The sequence below is a fragment of the Nicotiana sylvestris genome, chromosome 10 (assembly GCF_000393655.2).
Source record: "Nicotiana sylvestris chromosome 10, ASM39365v2, whole genome shotgun sequence".
NCBI classification, from domain to species: Eukaryota; Viridiplantae; Streptophyta; class Magnoliopsida; order Solanales; family Solanaceae; genus Nicotiana; species Nicotiana sylvestris.
Genome location: NC_091066.1, coordinates 13,485,811 through 13,507,613, shown reverse-complemented (window position 1 = coordinate 13,507,613; position 21,803 = coordinate 13,485,811). Strand labels below are relative to the sequence as shown.

The 21,803-nt window shown below is 36.9% G+C and overlaps 1 protein-coding gene and 1 pseudogene across 1 annotated transcript; one reads left to right on the top strand and one right to left on the bottom strand.

Annotated features, from left to right (window-relative positions):
* Positions 1 to 218: 218 nt before the first annotated feature.
* Positions 219 to 2,113, top strand: LOC104230628 (dirigent protein 16-like). The gene is made up of 2 exons (XM_009783487.2): positions 219 to 683; positions 1,557 to 2,113. The coding sequence occupies exons 1-2, from the start codon at positions 284 to 286 to the stop codon at positions 1,898 to 1,900; spliced, it is 744 nt and encodes a 247-aa protein (XP_009781789.1). The 5' UTR covers positions 219 to 283; the 3' UTR covers positions 1,901 to 2,113.
* Positions 2,114 to 2,433: 320 nt separating this feature from the next.
* LOC104230634 (chalcone synthase G-like) lies at positions 2,434 to 21,091 on the bottom strand (annotated as a pseudogene).
* Positions 21,092 to 21,803: the final 712 nt, after the last annotated feature.

Genomic DNA, 21,803 nt, shown 5'->3' with positions numbered 1-21,803 from the left:
AAACATATTTTAAAATACAAATTAATATGTACAGAACTTTCTGTTTGTGTTAATTATATAATGGATGACACAAAATTTTGTGAGGTTTTGTTACAATAACTCCAACAGTTAATAACATTACTCTATCTCACAACAACTCCACCTCCTCTCATTATGATCACATCTCTATATAAAGTGCCAATGTTGAGCTAATTTAAGTATAATTAATCCAAGAAAACATCTTAATCCAGCACCCAAAACATAAAGAAAAAACCTCTTTTTTCCCTGATAAGCAATTCTCAAAATGCTAAGTCAATCACCATCTTCCATTTTCTTTGTATTCTTATTTGCAACAATAAACTTGGCACTCCATGTTTCTTCAATTGATACTCAATCTCCTGGCGAACCGATACTGGAATTATACCTGCATGATATTCTGGGAGGCAGTAATCCCACAGCTAGACCGATAACCGGATTATTAGGCAATATTTACAGTGGACAAGTGCCTTTTGCTAAGCCTCTAGGTTTCGAACCTCCTACAGATGGTGTAGCAATTCCCAATTCCAATGGTGCAATCCCAACTTTCAATATCAATGGCGTTCCACTAGGAACTGGCTTAGCAGGCACAACATTTGCTGGTAACCAGAATAGCCAAACTACTGTGACTACTCAATTAGGCCCTGATGGCTTGGGCCTCGGCTTTGGTACGTAAAAGTTTAAGCTGTTAGAGATATCACACTTTCAATTACCTTATCTATATTAGTAGTATGCTTCAACATGCCTTAACATGTCCTCTCACGTGTCAGCTTGATTATTTTCCATTGGCGAAAAACATGATCTTTTTCACTTTTTGAGTAGTGGTGTGATTTGAACCTAGGATCTTTTGCCTACTCTGCTATCATATTGAACTGTGTGATCATCTCAAAAAATTTAAGTTGTTAGAGGAATCAGGGGTGGAGCTAGAGTGCCGGGAACGACTTCGAGCGAACCTAATAGCTGTGGTTCAAATTTTGTATTTGTTTAGAAAAAGTCATTAGCAGCCTGATGCACAAAGCATCCCGCTTTCACACAGGGTTCAGGGAAGGGCCGCAGCTCAAGAAGTTCCACGGCTCGAACCCGTAACTTATAGGTCACATTGAGACAACTTATAGGTCTACGGCTCGAACCCTTAACTTATAGGTCACATTGGGACAACTTGACCGTTGCTCCAAGGCTCCCTTTCCTTGAAAAAATCATTGAATATGTATAAATTATTAATTTAGAATCTGATAAATTAAAAGGATTAAAATTCTAAACCTAATCTTGAAATCTTGGCTCAACCTTTGAGAGGAATTACACTTTTAACAATCTTAACTATATTACTTATATCTTAACACGACCTCAAGTGTAGGTCTAATTCTTTTTCATTGACCAAAAATGTGGAAATATTTTTTGTTTTTCAGGTAGCACTAAGATTTGAGCCTGAAACCTCTTACATGCTCTATTACCATATCGAACTGTATGCTTATGTTGTTTTAGCTTACGCCATCGTAAACGTCACATTTTTTATTAACCTTTATTATATTATATTTCAACAGGTACCATTACTGTTATTGACGACTACTTGACTTCATCCCCCGAGTTGGGCACACAAAACCTTGGAAAAGCACAAGGTGTCTATGTTTCAAGCTCTGCAGATGGAAGTACTCAAATGATGGCGTTTACGGCCATGTTTGAAGGAGGAGAATATGGTGATAGTCTCAATTTCTTTGGTGTTTACAGAATTGCAAGTCCCATGTCTCGAATTTCAGTTACAGGAGGAACAGGTAAGTTTAAAAATGCTTGTGGATTTGCAGAGATTCGTTCCCTTATACCAGCTGGTCAACATGTTACAGATGGTGCAGAGACATTGTTAAGGATTGCTGTCCATCTTACTTATTGATATTTCTTTTTGTTGAATCTTTTAAACAAGAGATTGTGGATTGTTTTGTGTGAAAAAATTGTAATCACTTTGATTTTGTGATTTGTTTCTGTCTCACCCTGGCATTGAATATAACATATTCAGTGACAATTTATCTCAGTCCTAAGTACTTGGGTTGTTTTTTTTCTTGATTTGCTGTACGTTTCTGTTTTCATATTTTTTATGTTTGTTCCACTAGTCATGCGCACCATGAGACTGTGAAGACATTCACTATATGCTTAGTTTGAGTAACATACACACTAAAATCATAATAAAGCAATAACTTAAGGATCAAAATTAGTATTTAAATCTCCAAAAAGATAGAGGGAAGAAAAAAATAATGTGAGGAGCTCTTTTTTGTTTATGTTATAGGCATCATTAAAGAACAATAATAAATACGTAGACAAATACATAATAGCAAACCCCCCCCCCCCCCCAAAAAAAAAAAAAAAAAACTTAAAGCAAAGAAACAATTGATCAAACTTGAATTAACCCACAAAATAAATTAACACCGACCTAAATAGAGACAAGGATATTACCTCAAAGACCTTGAAAACAAATGATCTTGATTTTTTGGCTCCTGCTTGCCCCGTTGGAAAATCTTTAAGGTCAAAAGTAAAATGTGTTGCCCGTGAAATAAGCAAGGGGCAACACTTGTTAAACTTGAAGTTCTGTCCATGGGACACTACGAAGGACTACCGTCTCAATGGTTAGCCCAGGCCCAAAACCAAAAAGCACGCCCCACTCAAGCCCTTCGCCAGTGGTACTCAGTCCTCCTTTGATAGAGCCTTTCCTCATCTCGTCCAAAAAAAAACAAAAACACAAGCACTGCCCATATTTCCATATTCACTCATGACACTTCTTGTAGCCTTGAGTTTTTCAGTCTTTAGACCCAATTTTACTTCAATTTGATCCAAAATTGCACGACCACCTGCATGAGATACCCAAAAGATGGAGTTCCAATCTGAAATACCCAAAGGCCGGAATACTTCCTCTAAAATCTTTTCAATGTTTGTTGATATTAGCATTGGATTATCCTTGTGTATTTCAGCTATCAACCCGGCCTCACTGAGGTTACCAGTAATTGCATGTCCACTGTCCGGGAGAAGAGTTTGAGTTGCGAATATAAGCTCAAATAAAGGCGTTTCTATAGTTATAATTGGATCTGAACCGACAATGACAGCTGATGCACCATCACCAAAGAGGGCTTGCCCAACCAAAACTTCGTACTCGGTTTCAGTTGGTTCGTGGAAACAGAGCAAATTGATTAATTCTGAGCAAACAACAAGGACGCGAGCACCTTTGAGTCCTTGGCTAATCGTAGAGCAGCGCCACCACCAAAACAGCCTTGTTGGTACATCATGTATCGCTTGACTAATGGGCTAAGTTCAAGAAGTTTAGTGAGTTGGTAGTCAGTGTTAGAATTTATTGTTTAAATATAATTACTATTAATGTTTTAAAAGTTCAAAAGTTTGAATGAAAGGGTGTCTTTTCTTGAATGGATATGTCCGTTCCCTTTATAACTGTTTTGTCTATATAAAGAAACTGATTTTCTCTTTCAAAGAATATTGAATTTAAAAAACGTTATTTTACAGAGAGTTCTTTTACAACTTTCTGCAAAATATTTTTTCCTTCTCCAACTTCTAAAGATCAAGTTTCATAGTTCTTGCTTTCCAATAGAATTTCTCCACTATTTGCTTAGTGTAGAAATTCATTGGCTTGTCATATCCACTACAGCTATTTGCCAATAATCCCATAGCAATCTCGCAGAGGAGAGGGTGCAAATATCGCTTTTAGGAAAGCGTTCCGTACGTGTTTTAAGCCTTCTAATCTGTGGTCGTTATTCTTATTTTACTAACATTCTAAAAGCGATATTTAGACTTTTTCCTGTTCTGCACAACAGAAAATTCTTCTCTAGTTGTTGATTTTTTCATCACGGGTTAGAAGGACATAGTTCTCTGTTACATTTTGGATTTGTCTGTTTCGAACACCATTGTTCCTTTTAGTTTCTTTTCTGTTGATTTCAAAGGAATTAAAAGGAATTTGATCTTGTGTTACTTTTCACGGATACTGATACAATCAAACTCATGAACCAAGACTTTGTCCGTCTTGATCGATTCGATGGTGCAAATTTCTCGAGATGGAGGGACAAATTGAAGTTTATGCTTACTGCTTTGAAGATCTTTTATGTGCTTGATCCAAATCTTTCTCCAATTCCTTCGCCAAAGGATGATGATTCTGAAGAACTCAAGGCACAACGAAAAAAGAGGGAGGAAGATGAAATCATGTGTAGAGGCCACATTCTCAATGCACTTTCAGATCGCCTTTATGATCTCTACACTGTTGAACCTTCTGCTAAGAAGATATGGAATGCCTTGGAATTCAAGTATAAAGCCGAGGAGGAAGGTACCAAAAAGTTTCTGGTTTCAAAGTATTTTGAGTTCAAATTTTCTGATGATATGCCTATTTTAGCACAAGTGCATGAATTACAAGTTATTGTAAATCAGTTGAGGGTTGCTGGAATTGAACTTCCCGAATCTTTTCAAGTTGGCGCGATTATAATCGAGGGAGAGAGATAAGAATGAAAATTCTTATAATGGCAATTATAAAGCCAATGCTTTGAATAAGCCCTCAAACAAATCCAACAAAGAAAAGCAAAGCAAAGGAATTTCTCTCGGTCCTAAAAAGGATCAAAAGAAATTCAAGAAGTCCAAACAAGGAGGTTGCTATGTGTGTGGAAAACCTGACCATTATGCTAGAGATTGCAGATTTAAAAAGACTCAGAAACCAGAAGTGAATTCAACAAAAGAAAATGAAGAGATCGTTGCTACTGTGAGCGAGATCTATGCCCTACAAGGTAAAGTTTCTGGTTGGTGGTATGATACATGTGCCACATTTCATGTTTGCTACGACAAGTCCCTTTTCAAGACTTACAAAGAAGTAAGTGATGAACAAGAGATTCAAATGGGAAATGAAGGAAGGTCCAAAGTTTATGGCAAGGGAAATGTCGAACTTGCATTTACTTCGGGCAAGATGGTTACTCTTACCAATGTCTTACATGTTCCCGATATGAATCGGAATCTTGTTGGTGGGGTACTTTTGGATAAATCGGGTATTAAATCTGTATTTGAATCGGGAAAATTAATTTTGTCCCGAAATGGTGTCTTTGTTGGAAAAAGCTATTCTATTGATGGAATGGTCAAATTGTCTGTAACTGATGGTTTTATTATTAATAATAAGAATGATGCTTCTGTTTATATGTTGGATTCAATTTCTTTATGGCATTATAGATTAGCACATATTGGCCTAAGTACTATGAAAAGAATGGTTAAAAGTGGACTGATTTCCTGTGACGTAAAAGAATTTAAAAAATGTGAATTGTGTGTTAAATCTAAATTGACTAAGAAACCTTTTAAAAGTGTTGAACGAAATACAAACTTGTTAGGTTTTGATACATTTTGACATATGTGAGTTAAATGGCATGCTAACTAGAGGCGACAATAGATATTTTATAACTTTTATTGATGATAGTTCTAGATATACTTATGTATATTTATTGAGACACAAAGATGAAGCTTTTAATACTTTTAAGAATTATAAGGCTGAAGTGGAAAATCAATTAGAAAAAAGAATTAAAGTTTTAAGAAGTGATAGAGGGGGAGAATATTTTTCTAAAGAATTTAATATTTTTTGTGAAGAAAATGGTATTATTCATGAATGTTCTGCTCCTCGCACTCCTCAACAGAATGGATTAGCAGAAAGAAAAAATAGAACTTATTTAGAAGTGGTTAATGCTTTGTTGTTACATGCTGAATTGCCATTTAATTTGTGGGGAGAAGCACTTCTTGCTACATGTCACATATTTAATAGGATTCCTATGAAGAAAAATCAAATTACTCCATATGAATTTTGGAAGGAAAGAAAGCCTAATATAGGATATTTTAAAGTGTGGGGGTGTCTTGCATATTGCAAAAACAATGATCCAAATCGCATCAAGTTGGGTCCTAGAGGGATCAAGTGTGCATTTGTAGGTTATGCCTCAAATAGCAAAGCTTATCGACTTCTTAATTTAGAGTCGAATGTCATTATTGAATCTAGAGATGTGGAATTTTTTGAATATCTTTTAACTTCGGGCAGAAGATGTCAATCTCCATCAACTGAGGTAACATTGGAAAAAACATCTCAAAGGATCGTTAAGCAATCTACTTCATAGGAAGTTAATGATCAATCTTGTGAACAAAGGAGAAGCACTAGAATTCGAAAGACTAAAATACTTGGATCAGATGAGGTTGACTCTCAACGTATTTCTTTTAATCTTGTTGAAGGTAATAGAGATATAGTTGTGAGAACGACTCCAATTATTCTTCAAGTGGAAGATGATCCTAAATCTTATAAAGAAGCTATGGCTTCTAGAGATGTGGCTTTTTGGAAAGATGCTGTTAAAGATGAAATGGATTCAATAATGTCAAACCACGTTTGGGAACTTGTTGATTTGCCTCAAACTTCTAAACCTATCGGTTGTAAGTGGAGTGTTTCGGAGAAAGTATCATACTGATGGGACTTTACATACTTACAAATCTAGGTTAGTCGCTAAGGGTTTTCGACAAAAAGAAGGAATTGATTATTTTGATACATACGCACCGGTAGCAAGAATTACTTCAATTAGAATTATATTTGCTTTAGCCTCTATTTATAACCTACATGTTCATCAAATGGATGTCAAAACGGCATTCTTAAATGGTGATCTCGAGGAGGAGGTCTATATGGAACAACCCGAAGGGTTCGTTCTACCGAAAAATGAACATAAAGTTTGTAAACTTGTCAAGACTTTGTATGGACTGAAACAAGCCCCTAAACAATGGCACGAGAAATTTGATAAAGCAATTTTATCATTTGGCTTTAGACATAATATAGTTGATAAGTGTGTTTATACTAAGATATGTAGTAATTATTTTGTGTTAGTTTGTTTATATGTTGATGACATGTTAATTGTCAGCAATGATATGAATGGAATTATAGAAACGAAAAGGTTTCTATCTTCCTCATTCAAGATGAAGGATCTTGAACAAGTTGATACCAGATTGGGTATCAAGATTAAAAGAAATAGTGGGGGATACGTATTGAGTCAATCTCATTACATTGAGAAAGTACTAAATAAATTTAGTCACTTAAACATAAAAGAGGTTAATACCCATTTGATCCAAGCATCAAGTTAATCAAGAATGAAGGAAGAGTTGTGGCTCAACTTGAGTATGCAAGCGCTATTGGAAGTCTAATGTATGCTACATAATGCACAAGACCAAACATGCATTTGCAATTAATAAATTAAGCAGATTTACTAGCAATCCTAGTATTGATCACTGGAAAGCCATTGAGCGAGTTCTTGGTTTTCTTAAGAAAACCAAAGATTTTTGTATTCAATACTCAAAGTTTCCTGCTATTTTAGAAGGATATACTGACGCACATTGGATATCGAGTTTAGGAGACAATAAATCTACAACTGGTTGGGTGTTCACCTTAGGTGGAGGTGCAATTTCTTGGAAATCCAAGAAACAAACTTGTATAACACATTCAACCATGGAGTCAGAATTTGTTGCATTAGTAGAAGCAGGAAAAGAAGCTGAGTGGTTGAGGGATTTTCTTTTAGAAATTCCATTGATCTCAAAAAGTATGAGCTCAATTTCAATTCATTGTGATAGTCAAGCCACCCTAGTTCGAGCTTATAGCAATATATATAATGGAAAGTCAAGGCATATAAGTCTCCGACATGATTATGTGAGAAAATTAATTAAAGATGGAATTATCTCTCTCACATTTGTAAAGTCAAAAAGTAATTTGGCTGATCCATTTACTAAACCTCTTACAAGGGAGTCAGTGAAAACGACTTCGAGTTTGATTGGGTTAAAACTCTTTAATTAAGTCTACCAATAACGGCAACCCTACCTAACACTATGAAATGAGTAGTTTTGGGTTCAAAGGGTAATAACAAGTTATTGATAAGTGGACGTTTTCAGTACTCAAGTAAGAGATATACTAGTGCTGGTTGTCACAGATAAGAGGGATGCGTTATAAAACTCTTAATGAGGTTCAGTTCAAGGAACAAGTGTCTCAAATGTGACAAATACACTGCAAAAACTTCACAAAGTGGTGCCGCTTCAATTGAGAGTTAGAGTTACTTTCCTAAATGTTCATGAATTTTGGATAGCGCATGGACATAAAAGTGCTAAGCGTGTTTTGAGTGGAAAGCAAAACCGAAATGTTTATGTGTATATTGTTACCGATGTTATCACAAAAAATGGCATGTTCAAAGCTATTATGCTACATGCGATTTCGATTTCATCTTGTGATATTATAGTAAGGTAATGTTCAAATCGAAAGATACATTACTCTATGCATAGACATAACTTGATTTTAAGTCTTTATTTATATTAAAACAAGTGGGGGATTGTTAGAATTTATTGTTTAAATATAATTACTATTAATGTTTTAAAAGTTCAAAAGTTTGAATGAAAGGGTGTCTTTTCTTGAATGGATATGTCCGTTCCCTTTATAACTGTTTTGTCTATATAAAGAAACTGATTTTCTCTTTCAAAGAATATTGAATTTAAAAAACGTTATTTTACAGAGAGTTCTTTTACAACTTTCTGCAAAATATTTTTTCCTTCTCCAACTTGTAAAGATCAAGTTTCATAGTTCTTGCTTTCCAATAGAATTTCTCCACTATTTGCTTAGTGTAGAAAGTCATAGGCTTGTCATATCCACTATAGCTATTTGTCAATAATCCCATAGCAATCTCGCAGAGGAGAGGGTGCAAATATCGCTTTTAGGAAAGCGTTCCGTACGTGTTTTAAGCCTTCTAATCTGTGGTCGTTATTCTTATTTTACTAACAGTCAGCACCAGGAATATCCACACCACTAGTGGTGCAAAAGACTAAATGAGTGATCTTGGATTTGGACTGACCCCATTCTTTGATGGCTTTTTCTGCGGCTTTTTGGCCAAGTTTTGGCACTTCAACAATTGCTATATCTTGCCTAGCATTAAACGAAGATGCTTTGTATTCACAAAAATTGGGATTTTTTGCCAAGATTTCCTCAGTTAAGTGAAAATACCTCCTTTTTATCATTGTTCCGTCACCTGCAACATATGAAAAATGTAAGCCAAAATTTCTCTAAGGTGCAAGGTTCAATTAACATGCTCCTAAGGTACGTTTTAAAGTGTTGAAATTTAATGCTTATATTGATTTAGTTGAAGATATATTTCTTTCTTGCAGGTGAAAGTGGTGGCAAAAAGAATCCAAATGCTTACTCCAAAATCTTCAAGCAATACATAAAGCTAGTCAAATGCGTCTATTCCCCCCTCCCCCCCCCCCATACATTTTATCTTTGTGTGAGATCATATATATATATAGAGAGAAAGAGAGAGACGATAAAAAGACATGCATGCATACAGATATCGATCCAACAATAGTAATATATATATATAGAAAGAGAGACGATAAAGAGACATGCATGCATACAGATATCGATCCAACAATAGTAATATATATATATATATATAGAAAGAGAGAGACGATAAAGAGATATGCATGCGTACAAATATCGATCCAACAATAGTAAGTGAACGCATATTTACCCGTTGCTTCGGTATATTAGGTAATTTGTCTCAATAATGAAGATTCAAAATTAACAATGCATATAACTCAGGATCTTCAAAAAAAAAATTCTCGTCACTTAGAGACTTTCCAGTGTAAGTAAAGCCTAAAAGTTTTATAAGTACAGATGAACTCTTATCTTTTCTTAGATTAATTGGTTTCATTTACATCGACAAAGAGGAAAAGCTAAAAGCTATTGACTTTAAATAAATGCATAAAACTATTTTTGATATATTTTGCATAAAGACCAAAGTCCGATGCATAACAAAAAAGAAAAAAATAACCTTAACCGAAAAACACTTGGAATTATTGATATTGTGAAGTGAAGATAACAAAATCTAAATTGGAATATTTTACTGTATTGGGAAAAAACTGAGTTTATATTAAAGATGATGTGGCATGACACGTGGTTTAGTTAAATGGTCAAAGCGCAACAATTGACTAAGAGGCACGGATGGAGACAACCACGGGAAGAAGAATTTAAATAGGCACGAATGACAGCCACAGGAAGAAGAATTTAAATAGGCACGAGACAAAGTATAGATACGAGTCTCGTACCAATTTAAATTATTTACAGCCAACGGATTAGAAGGCATTGAAGACAAAGATCTGATGACAGAAAGGAGTCCAAATTCATTATTAAATACTTGATACGTTACAAAATTGGTATTTAATAGGAATGATTGTATAACGGCTTATTTAATGTCATTTATTACTCATAATTATATCATTAAAGCTGAGGCTTCATTCCTTTACCTAGAATTATCTATAAAAGGAAGAAGTATCATCATTTGTAAGGACACAGAATACTATTGAGAATTCATTGAAATACAAAACTATTTGTTGTTTTACCATCATTCTCAAAAGTATTTTATTTTTGTCTCTTGATTATCAGTAACCCGAATTTCTTTTTAGCTTTGACCAAAGACTCAGATTTTTGGTTAAACAAATTGGTTCCGTTACCAGGAATATGATAATCTTTTCTTTTAAGCTATATCTTATCTATTGTCGTCACCATGTCAAACAACAACACCGACAACAACATTAATAACACATTGGGAAACCATGAGAATCAAATACATCAAAATCAAGATGACGTGGTTCCCTCTCCTCTAAATTCACCACGTCAATCTTGTGAAGGCACTCATGTTACTGAATCCCGTGCTGATCAACAAGAGCAATCTGAACATTTTGAAGGAGTTACAACTGAAGCTTTACAAAAGCTAATTGATGCACAGGTCGGCAAAGCTCTTCAGGCACTTGTTAGTCGATTGCCTGCTGCACCACCCACACCAACTCCTAATAATAATACATTGGAGAATCCCCGTTCTGGTCTTGATAATTCTGGAAACGGAGCAACCCCCAGTGAACCACAGGAAGGGGGACCAGGTAATTCAAATAATTCATATTTGCAAAATTTAGTACTAACCTTGCAGAAACAGATTAAGGAACAAAATGAGCGTATTGAACAAATCCCTGGAGTTCCGCCTGTAATAAAAGGAGTAGACATGGACAAATACTCACAACAACCATGGAAGCCTAGTGCTGCTCCCCTTCCAATTCCGAAAAAGTTCAAAATGCCTGACATCCCAAAATATGATGGTACTACAGACCTATGTGACCACGTGACTGCATTTACAACAGGCGTAAAAGGCAACGACTTGACCAAACAAGAAATTTAATCAGTATTGGTCAAGAAATTTGGAGAAACACTCACCAAGGGTGCATTAACCTGGTATTCTCTTTTATCTGAAAATTCTATTAATTCTTTTGCATATTCTTTTATTAAAGCATATTCGGGAGCACAAAAGGTTGAGAAAAGAATGGAAGATATTTTCAAAATCAAACAAGGGGATTCAGAGCTGCTTAGAAACTTTGTTGATAGATTCCAGCGTGAAAGAATGACTCTACCTCGTGTGTGTGACAATTGGGCTGCAATAGCCTTTGCAAGTAATTTAAATGACAAAAGTTCTGAAGCCACGAGACGACTCAAAGAAAGCCTTCGAGAATTTCCTGCAACCACGTGGAATGATGTTTACAACAGGTATAGTACGAAGCTGCGAATTGAAGAAGATACCGTACCTAAGTTTCATCATGAAGAAAGGGGTGGTCCCCGAAGATCAGAAACCGAAAAAAGATCAGGTAAAAACAGGTACGATCCATATATGGGACCTGCAGGAAAAGACCCACGGTCGAAACAAGATAGCCAGCAATATGATCAAAAATCGAGGAACCGGGATTCTGGCTCTTCTTCAAAGTTCAGGAATGATCGGAACAGACAAGAATCACGAGATGATGACAAAAGTTTAAAGGCACGATTCGGCGGATATAATTTTAATGTCTCTACCTCCGAGCTCGTAGTTGTTTTCAGAAGCATGGGAGATAAGGTACGGTGGCCAAAAGAGATGCGGTCAAATCCAAATAGACGCAATCCAGATCATTGGTGCGAATTCCACAACGATCACGGGCACAAAACTTCAAAATGTAGATTCCTGCAGAGTGAAGTGGATCATCTATTGAAGCAAGGGTACCTCACTGAGTTATTTAGTGAGAAAGGAAAACAAGCTTATATGAAAAACAGGCAAGAGCCACCACAACCTCCTTCACCCAAGAGGACAGTGAATGTCATAAGCGGGGGAGAAGATATTCACGGCATAACCTACACAGCCTCCAACAAGGTTTCTAAGGTAACAATTACACACGGGAAACGGGTGCGGCAGGTCCTTGAAAATGAAAGTATTTCGTTCGATGACGCAGATACCGAAGGAGTGACAACTCCACATAATAACGCACTGGTAATATCTTTACTTGTACATGATACTAATGTAAAACGAGTTTTGATTGATCCAGGGAGTTCTGTAAATATTATATTACTAAGGGTACTACGGGAAATGCAAGCTGAAGACAAAATGATACCCAAGGCGCACACCTTGTCAGGCTTCGACAATTCAAGTGTAGTAACAAAAGGTGAGGTAATTCTAACAACTTTTGCTATGTGTGTTGTGAAGGAAACTAAATTTCAAGTAGTTGATATGGAAATGGCCTACAATATGATCATGGGGAGACCATGGATACACGATATGGATGCTGTCCCATCAACTCTACATCAGGTTATTAAATTCCCATCACCATGGGGAATTTGCCAAATTCGTGGGGATCAGCAGATGGCTAGAAGTGTCAACGCTGTAACAAGTACGAGCGCCGTAAATAAAGCAAAATAGCAATTACAGGAAACAGTTGAAGGTAAAAAAGATCAAACTTCAACTGAACAAGAGAAAACAGATTTGGACTCAAGGCCTGACACAATTCAGGAACCTGAAGAAAATGAAAGCATCAAAACGACAATTGAAGAGCTTGAGGCAGTGATGTTATTTGATCAATGGCCTGAACGGAAGGTTTATGTCGGGGCCAATTTAAGCTTAAACATGCGAGGTATGATAATCGAATTTTTAAAAGCTAACTTAGACTGCTTTGCTTGGTCCCACGCTGATATGACAGGGATACCACCGAATGTGATGACTCACAAACTCAATGAGGACCCTTCTTTCACACCAATAAAGCAAAAGAAACGAAAGCAAGGTGCTTACAAGAACCAGGTGATTCAGGATGAAGTCCAAAAATTATTAAAAATCGGATAAAGTATCCTACTTGGTTAGCTAACACGGTGGTCGTACCCAAGAAAAATGGTAAGTGGCGTGTTTGTGTGGATTATACCGATTTAAATAAAGCCTGTCCAAAAGATTCCTTTCCCTTACCGCATATAGACCAACTAATTGATGCAACCGCAGGTCATGAACTTTTAAGTTTTTTAGATGCATACTCGGGATATAATCAAATTAAAATGGATCCTGGTGATGAAGAAAAAACTTCTTTCATCACAGACAGGGGGACTTACTGTTATAAAGTAATGCCCTTTGGTCTCAAAAATGCTGGGGCAACCTATCAAAGGTTGGTCACCAAAATGTTCCAAGAACATTTAGGGAAAACAATGGAGGTATATATAGACGATATGCTCGTCAAAACCCAGCAATCTCATGATCATATTTCTCATCTATCTGTTACTTTTGAAATTTTGCGAAAATTTAATATGAAACTCAACCCAGAAAAATGTGCATTTGGAGTTGCATCAGGTAAGTTTTTGGGTTTTCTTGTTTCTAATCGTGGTATTGAAGTGAATCCTTCTCAGATCAAAGCAATAGAAGAAATCCCTGATATCCTTACTAATAAAAAGGAAGTACAAAGATTAACGGGAAGAATTGCAGCTTTGGGGAGATTTATTTCCAAATCCTCAGAAAGGTGTTTTAAGTTTTTCTCTGCACTTAAAAAGCAAGATCATTTTGAATGGAATGAAGATCGTCAACAAGCCCTTAGAAATTTGAAAGCTTATTTGTCAAAACCACCGTTGTTGGCAAAACCAAAGGTGGGGGAAAAACTTCTCATTTATCTGGCCGTATCTGAAGTCGCAGTGAGTGCTGTTTTAGTCCGCGAGGACCAAGGTAAACAATATCCTATTTATTATGTAAGTAAGTCCTTATTGGAAGCTGAGACACGATACCCACAGCTAGAAAAATTAGCATTAGCTTTGATCATGGCATCTAGAAAATTAAGACCTTATTTTCAATATCATCCCATTAATGTAGTTACTGCTTTTCCGCTTCAAAATATTTTGCATAAACACGAACTTTCAGGAAGATTAGCAAAATGGGATATAGAATTAAATGAATATGAAGTTGTTTATCAACCCAGGACCGCTATAAAGTCTCAATTACTAGCTAATTTCGTGGTTGATTTTAGCCAGGGGATGCATTTAGAAGCAGAAAAAGAATTACTAGTTTTTAATGGTGCGAACCCGAGGACTTGGGTTTTATTCACTGACGGTTCATCTAATGTAAAAGGGGAAAGCCTAGGAATAGTCCTCGTACCACCTGCGGGTGAGACTATTAGACAGGCTATAAAATGTCATTCTATAACTAACAATGAAGCAGAGTATGAGGCTATAATTGCAGGTTTAGAATTGGCACGAGAACTCGGCATAACACAGATTATAATCAAGAGTGATTCTCAACTCGTGGTTAATCAAATGCTGGGGACTTATATAGCCAGAGAGGCACGAATGCAAGAGTACTTTGCAAAGGTACGGGAGTTAATAAAGCAATTCCAAACTTGGAAAGTAGTGCAGATCCCAAGAGATGAGAATGTAGAGGCAGATGCTTTAGCAAATCTCGCATCTGCAACAGACGTAGCAAACAATACAAATGCTTCAGTCATACATCTATTTCATTCCGTTCTCGAATCTGATAAAAGCGAGGTAAATTTTAATCATCTAACATGGGATTGGAGAAACGAAATTATTGCCTTTTTACAGCACGGTACCGTGCCTAATGACAAAGGAAAGGCTCACGCGCTTCGCAAAAAAGATGCTCGATATTGTTTATATCAAGGAAATCTTTATCGAAAGATGTTCGGTGGACCACTAGCAAGATGTCTCGGACCCTCTCAAACAGAATATGTGATGAGAGAAGTACACGAAGGACATTGTGGGAATCACGTAGGGGGACGGTCACTGGTAAGAACATTAATTCGCACAGGATATTATTGGCCTAAGATGGAAGAAGAGGCAACCAGTTTCGTGTCCAAATGTGATAAATGTCAAAGGTACGGCAATAATATGCACAGACCAGCTGAGTTACTACATCCTGTTATAGCCCCGTGGCCCTTTATGAAATGGGGAATGGATATCGTAGGTCCACTTCCACAAGCAAAAGGTCAGGTAAAGTTTCTACTTGTACTTACAGATTATTTCACTAAATGGGTAGAAGCAGGGGCATTTAAACAGGTACGAGAGAAAGAAGTTAAAGACTTCATATGGCGAAATATAATATGCCGCTTTGGAGCACCAAAGGAGATCGTGTGTGACAATGGACCACAATTCATTGGAGCTCAAATCACAGAATTTCTTCGAAGTTGGCAGATCAAAAGAATAACGTCTACGCCATACCATCCAGTAGGTAATGGACAAGAAGAATCTACTAACAAAGTCATTATAAACAACTTGAAGAAGAGGTTACAGGATTCAAAAGGTAATTGGCCTGAGGTGTTACCTGGAGTATTATGGGCTTATCGTACAACGACCAAAACAGGCACTGGAGAAACACCATTTTCAATGGTTTATGGTGAGGAAGCCTTAATTCCAGTTGAAATAGGTGAGCCAAGCACACGGTACGATCAGGCAACGGAGAAATCTAATGATGAAGAGATGCGGGTTAGCCTAGATTTACTTGAAGGGAGAAAAGAAGCTGCATTGATAAGGACGGCAACACAAAAGCAAGTAATTGAACGATATTACAATAGGAAAGCACGCCTCAGATTTTTCAAAATTGGGGACTTCGTGCTTAAAAAGGTGTTCCAATCTGCAAAGGCTACTAACTCAGGAAAGCTAAGTCCAACATGGGAAGGACCGTACAAAGTCCGTGGCATTGCGGGAAAAGGAGCATACCAGTTGGAGACAATGGACGGTAAAGTTTTACCCTCACATTGGAATGCCGTCCACTTAAAAAGATATTACTTTTGAGAAAGTACCTACGGTCAGGTATCATCATGTTAAAATTTCTCTCTTGGATTATTAATATTTTACTAACGATTTTAGATGCTAGGCAAAATACCCTAACTCGTGCCAAATGATGAGTCACAACCTGCAAGGCAAAATGGAGTATTCTTAAATTCCTAGCCCAGGGTTACAATTAATCTGATGGAAATACACACGAGTTAGGCAGTCTTCATCTATAATCGCACCTTCGAGTCCCGTATATCTTTCTGTTTCAGGAAAAAGGGCCAAAGTAAAAGAAATAAACAAGTGCTCGAGGCTTCATACTTCACCGCTCAAACACTTGGGGGACTACAATACTGTACACAGATACGTGTAGAAATGCAGATACGAATATCGAACAACAGAGTCAAGTGTTGAGTAAAAGTTACGAAGTCTTCAGCGGTTATGAGAATAACAGAGTCATCTCTCAAAACTCATAAGCAAAGTCATCTTTCAAACCCTTCTTAATATATAAAGATAGGGTCATGACTATGTACTGAAACATGTTATGAAGAAAAACCTTGTTTATTTTATGTTATGTACAAATCTGTTACAAGAAAAACAGTTACGAGAAAGTTGTAGATGTATTGTAATACATGTAACAGTCAAACACTTGTTAAAAGTTTATGAATAAAAACTTGCCAAAGTTGTTTCATACAAAACGTGTGTTTTCCTATTTCTTTCATCGTATTATAACACCATTATGAAGTTGAGACGTCTTCTTCATTAAGTGTCGATAAAATAAAAGGGCCCTCTTTTATAAGCCTCATGTTGATAATCCATGAGAAGAATCATAAAGCATTTTAAAAGGATAAAAATGCTAAGCTATTCCATGAGTCCTAGATAAATAGGCAAGAATAGAATATGCAGAAGTACCGATAAAACTTCTTAATATAAAAAAACTAAGTACAAACTTAGTCAACAAAGCATTTGTTTTTTACAAATGCCCCATTATGATAACTGGGGACTTCATCAAAAGATCCTTTACAGCAATTTCATTTTTATCTAGTCACTGAAGGGTTTGGAGCATCAGAAGTTTCACCCTCGGGAGCAGGAATTGCAACCCTAATTGCTGCAGTAGCCACTTCTTCATTTAAAAGTTCTTCCGTTCCAGGAGCTTCAAGTACATGAGAAGGAGTATCAGTAGATTGTTGACTTTTCTCGATGGTATCTATGATTTTGGCCAGTTTAGACTGCAAGTCAAAACCTTCCTGAGCAGCTTCCGTCAAAGCATCACGGCGAGATTTCAGGAAAGCCCAACTCACCTCTATGTTGAAGTTCTCCTCCAGAAGTCCATATTCCTTTTCCCACATAGCAAGATCGTTTTTTAAGATTTGGTGCTCAGCTAAATGGGAATCAAGGGAAGCTTCAAGAGAGGCATGAGAACTCTTCAAGGCATGAATCTCGTCAGAGGAGGTCTGTAAGTCAGCCTGAGCTTGAGTCAAGCTTTGCACTAACTCTCCTGCATACTCTTCTTTCTTAGCCAAAAGTGCCTTAAGCTCCCTAACTTCTTCACTAGCCTTGGATAATTGTTCCTGACAAAGAGCATTCCAAAAGCTCTTTGTCTCTTTTAAATTGGCTTGAAGAAGCCTTGGCAGTTGCCAGTTCAGAAGTCAAACCACGGTTTTGCTGCTCCAGGAGGTTTTTATTTTCTTGCAACTCCTCTATGGTCCCTTGAGCATTCTCAAACTGTTCTTTCCAATTGGCTGCTTCAAGCTGGGCTCCCCTGGCTATTTCTTCGGCCTCGTGGACAGTTTTTTCAGACTCACGGGCTTTTCTTTCCAGAAGGGAAATTCTTCCCATTAATTCCGTACCAATGAGGTTAGCCTACAGAGACAACTCATAGAAATGAGGGATTGAAGATAATTAAAAAAAAAAAACTTGTTGGTAAGAAGAGGAAAAATACCTTCAAAGTAGAATGAACTATGTCATTCATCAGAGTCAAGCAGCTATGGCTCTCCATCTTCTTCTTCTCAATATCTCCAATTAGGGGCTCGAGCCAAACATCGGCTCTACCAGTCTTTCTCAAGAGGCTATGATTGGCAGGAACTTCCAGAGTAACACTTCTCATAGTCATACTTCCACTGCTAGAACCCGTCTCTGTACGATGAACAGAGGGAAGAGGAGCAATGGAAGGAATGGAAGGAGAAGATGTAGAAACATGAATGGAAGGAGAAGATGTAGAAACCAACGCAGGAGCGGAAGCAGGTTCAGTAGAAACTGCCAAGGGAACGGACATAGGAGCGATAGAAACTGGCAAAAGAACGGAAGTCGTCAAAACTGGTAAAGAAATACTTACAGTTGGCAGAGGAATGGAGGAATAGGAACGAATGAGGAAAGAGGAGCTTCATCAAAAACAGGTCCGAGCTTGCCACTCCCGAAACCACTATCAAAAAGATGCTGAATTGACTCATTATTATCTCTTGGTTCGGTGTCCTCGTCAGAATGAATCAAAACAGGCTCGGTGGTGGAGGTTCGAGCAGGAGTGTCTTCAATTTCATCATCAATGATTATTCGCCTCCTGACCCTTGGCCTGGTAATTAGGGAGGTACCCTCCTCTTCTTCTTCAGAACTTTCCTTTATAGCTTTCCTTTTTGGCAGCAAGGCTCGAGCCTTATCCAAATCAAGAGCAGCATTCGCAGACATGCGAATGGCCATAGCTAATTCAGCCGTCATTCCTCTAACGCCAAATCCTGATTAAAGGATGGATATACATGATCAAAATTGAGGAAAAAATGCTTAACATGTAAAAAAAAACATATAAAAAGGGGCATACCATGTGTTTTGACCTTCCAGCCATGTAAGGAAGAAATTGATTTCCAAGTTCTTTGCTCCCTAGAAGCAATCTTCAAAAGTGAGTCTACCCAACCACGGAAGTTGGGAATAGGTTCCACATCTCCCATGGTTGCTACAAAAAACCAAGAAGAGACGAGGTTAAAAACAAAATTTCTTTTGAAATTCTCAAAAGTAGGTACGGTAAATAAAAGGAAACCTACCTTCAAAATTCCACTTCTCAGGAAAGGGAGTATTTGTTTCGCCAATCAAGTCCACCGTACGAACAGCAACGTAACAGATATACCATCCACGATCTTTGTCATCTTTAGGATTTACCAGAACTTTTTTGCTCCTTGCAGTTAAGGTAAAAACCCCATGGCGTATTAAGTTAGGGTGGTATAGATGAATGAGGTGAGAGAAGGTGAAATTGACATTGGCTTTGGAGGATAAGTATCTCAAACAAGCCAATGTTCTCCACACTAGTGGACCGATTTGGGCCAAACAAATTGTAAAGAAACGGCAAAAATCAAGAATAACTGGGTCAATCGGAGGATTAAAACCTAAAGTTAAGGGGTAAGTCTAAACAAAAGAATACCCACTTCTAAAGGAGAAAATTCTTTGATTTGGGGAAGGAATTGACATTCGAAGACTATCCTTCCAGTTACAATCTTTTCTTATGGTGGGGATTGTAAGCTCGGTTACTATTGTAGGGTAAGTATCGGCTTTTTCTAAATTTGCAATTTGTTTTTGAAGAGACGTTTTGTCACTTTCAAAAGACAAATCGCTGGGAACTATCTCATCAACTGAGGGTTCTTGAGAAGAATCAAGAATTTTTCTACTTTTAGAAGAGGGGGCCTTTGGGATAGAACTCCTTGAAGAAGAACCAGAGGAGCCGCCTCGAGTAGATTCTAACCCTGTTCGAAGCCTACCTCCTCTGCCTCTTCTGTGTCTAACAGGGGCGTTGGGGAATTGGTCTAGAATTGGAACTTTTTTACGGTTAGGGTTTGAAGAAGACATTGTTAGGAAGGATAAGTCGAAAGAAAGTAAAAATAAAGAAGAATGTTTGCTGAAGATTCGTGAAGAAGACAAAGGAAGAAAAAGTTATGTATATAATGGGAACCGTCAACCTTAGAAGTGTAATGATGGAAAGCCTATAATAAAGGCAGCTATCACTTCGTGAATAGTAAGAATGAAGAAGTCTCGAAAAAGGGGGTAAATAGCGGAATCAATCAGAAAATGACACATGGGCAGAACATTAAATGGAAAAGACTACTGAGGCGTTAATACTATCATAAGCATTAATTGTGGCAAAAATTCTTTTTTTATGAAGATCCACTTCTCAATTATTTAATTGATAAATAAATGGAAAGTGGGGGGACTATCTGTATTGGGAAAAAACTGAGTTTATATTAAAGATGATGTGGCATGACACGTGGTTTAGTTAAATGGTCAAAGCGCAACAATTGACTAAGAGGCACGGATGGAGACAGCCATGGGAAGAAGAATTTAAATAGGCACGGATGGAGACAACCACTGGAAGAAGAATTTAAATAGGCACGAGACGAAGTATAGATACGAGTCTCGTACCAATTTAAATTATTTACAGCCAACAGATTAGAAGACATTGAAGACAAAGATCTGATGACAGAAAGGAGTCCAAATTCATTATTAAATACTTGATACGTTACAAAATTGGTATTTAATAGGAATGATTGTATAACGGCTTATTTAATGTCATTTATTACTCATAATTATATCATTAAAGCTGAGGCTTCATTCCTTTACCTAGAATTATCTATAAAAGGAAGAAGTATCATCATTTGTAAGGACACGGAATACTATTGAGAATTCATTGAAATACAAAACTATTTGCTGTTTTACCATCATTCTCAAAAGTATTTTATTTTTGTCTCTTGATTATCAGTAACCTGAATTTCTTTTTAGCTTTGACCAAAGACTCAGATTTTTGGTTAAACACTTACACATGCGCTTAAACTTCTCCTTAAGCTCAGTTTTATGCTCACTGTTAGTGACACGAAAAAAATAGTCAGGATAAGTGTTTTGATCAAAACAATTGGTAGGATTGGCTGTTCCAATGGCCAAGACAGTGGCTGGCCCCTCGGCCCGTTGTTCCCTGCGAATTTCCTTAACAGTGGCCATTATTGCTGGAAAAAAGAGTGATTTGCTAGGTTTTTAGGTGGCGAGAGGAAGTTTTTGAAGAACCCTCAGCTGTTTCTGGTAGTAGTGGGATGAATACACTGTTTAATTTGCATGGCCTCTCTTTATATAGCGTTTTATCGTTGTTAACGTGGCTTTAAAACGATACACATACAGGGACAGATCGAGAGAAGCATTTATCTATCCTGTTATGTCGTCTATTTCTATTTATAGATGTAGGAATTAGCGAGGGAGTTAGGTGTTGGGAAATATTAGTATGAACATCTTGTTTAGTCTGTTATTTTGAGGTTACTCTTTCGAGATATTTTGAGATTGATTAAATCTTGTACTCTCTTTTAAGTACTTTTTACTATAGTGAAATTGCTCCTTTCTGCCTATCGACTAGGCCTCATTGACTAAACTACGTAAATTTTGTGCCTCATTACTTGTTATTCGTTATGAAATCGTCGAAGAAGTTAATTCATCTCTATAGTTAGAAACGTGTAATATACCATTTTACATTGTTATATACTTTTATACAAGATAATATATTTTACACTTTTACGGTATAAATGTATAGAAACATTATAATAATATATAAGAGTGTAAAAATACTACTTACTGAACAAAATATCAACTCTGCAGATTTAAACTGAAAAATATGATTACATGGACGAAAAATGTCGTGTTGAGTATTTTCGAAAATATTTCCGAA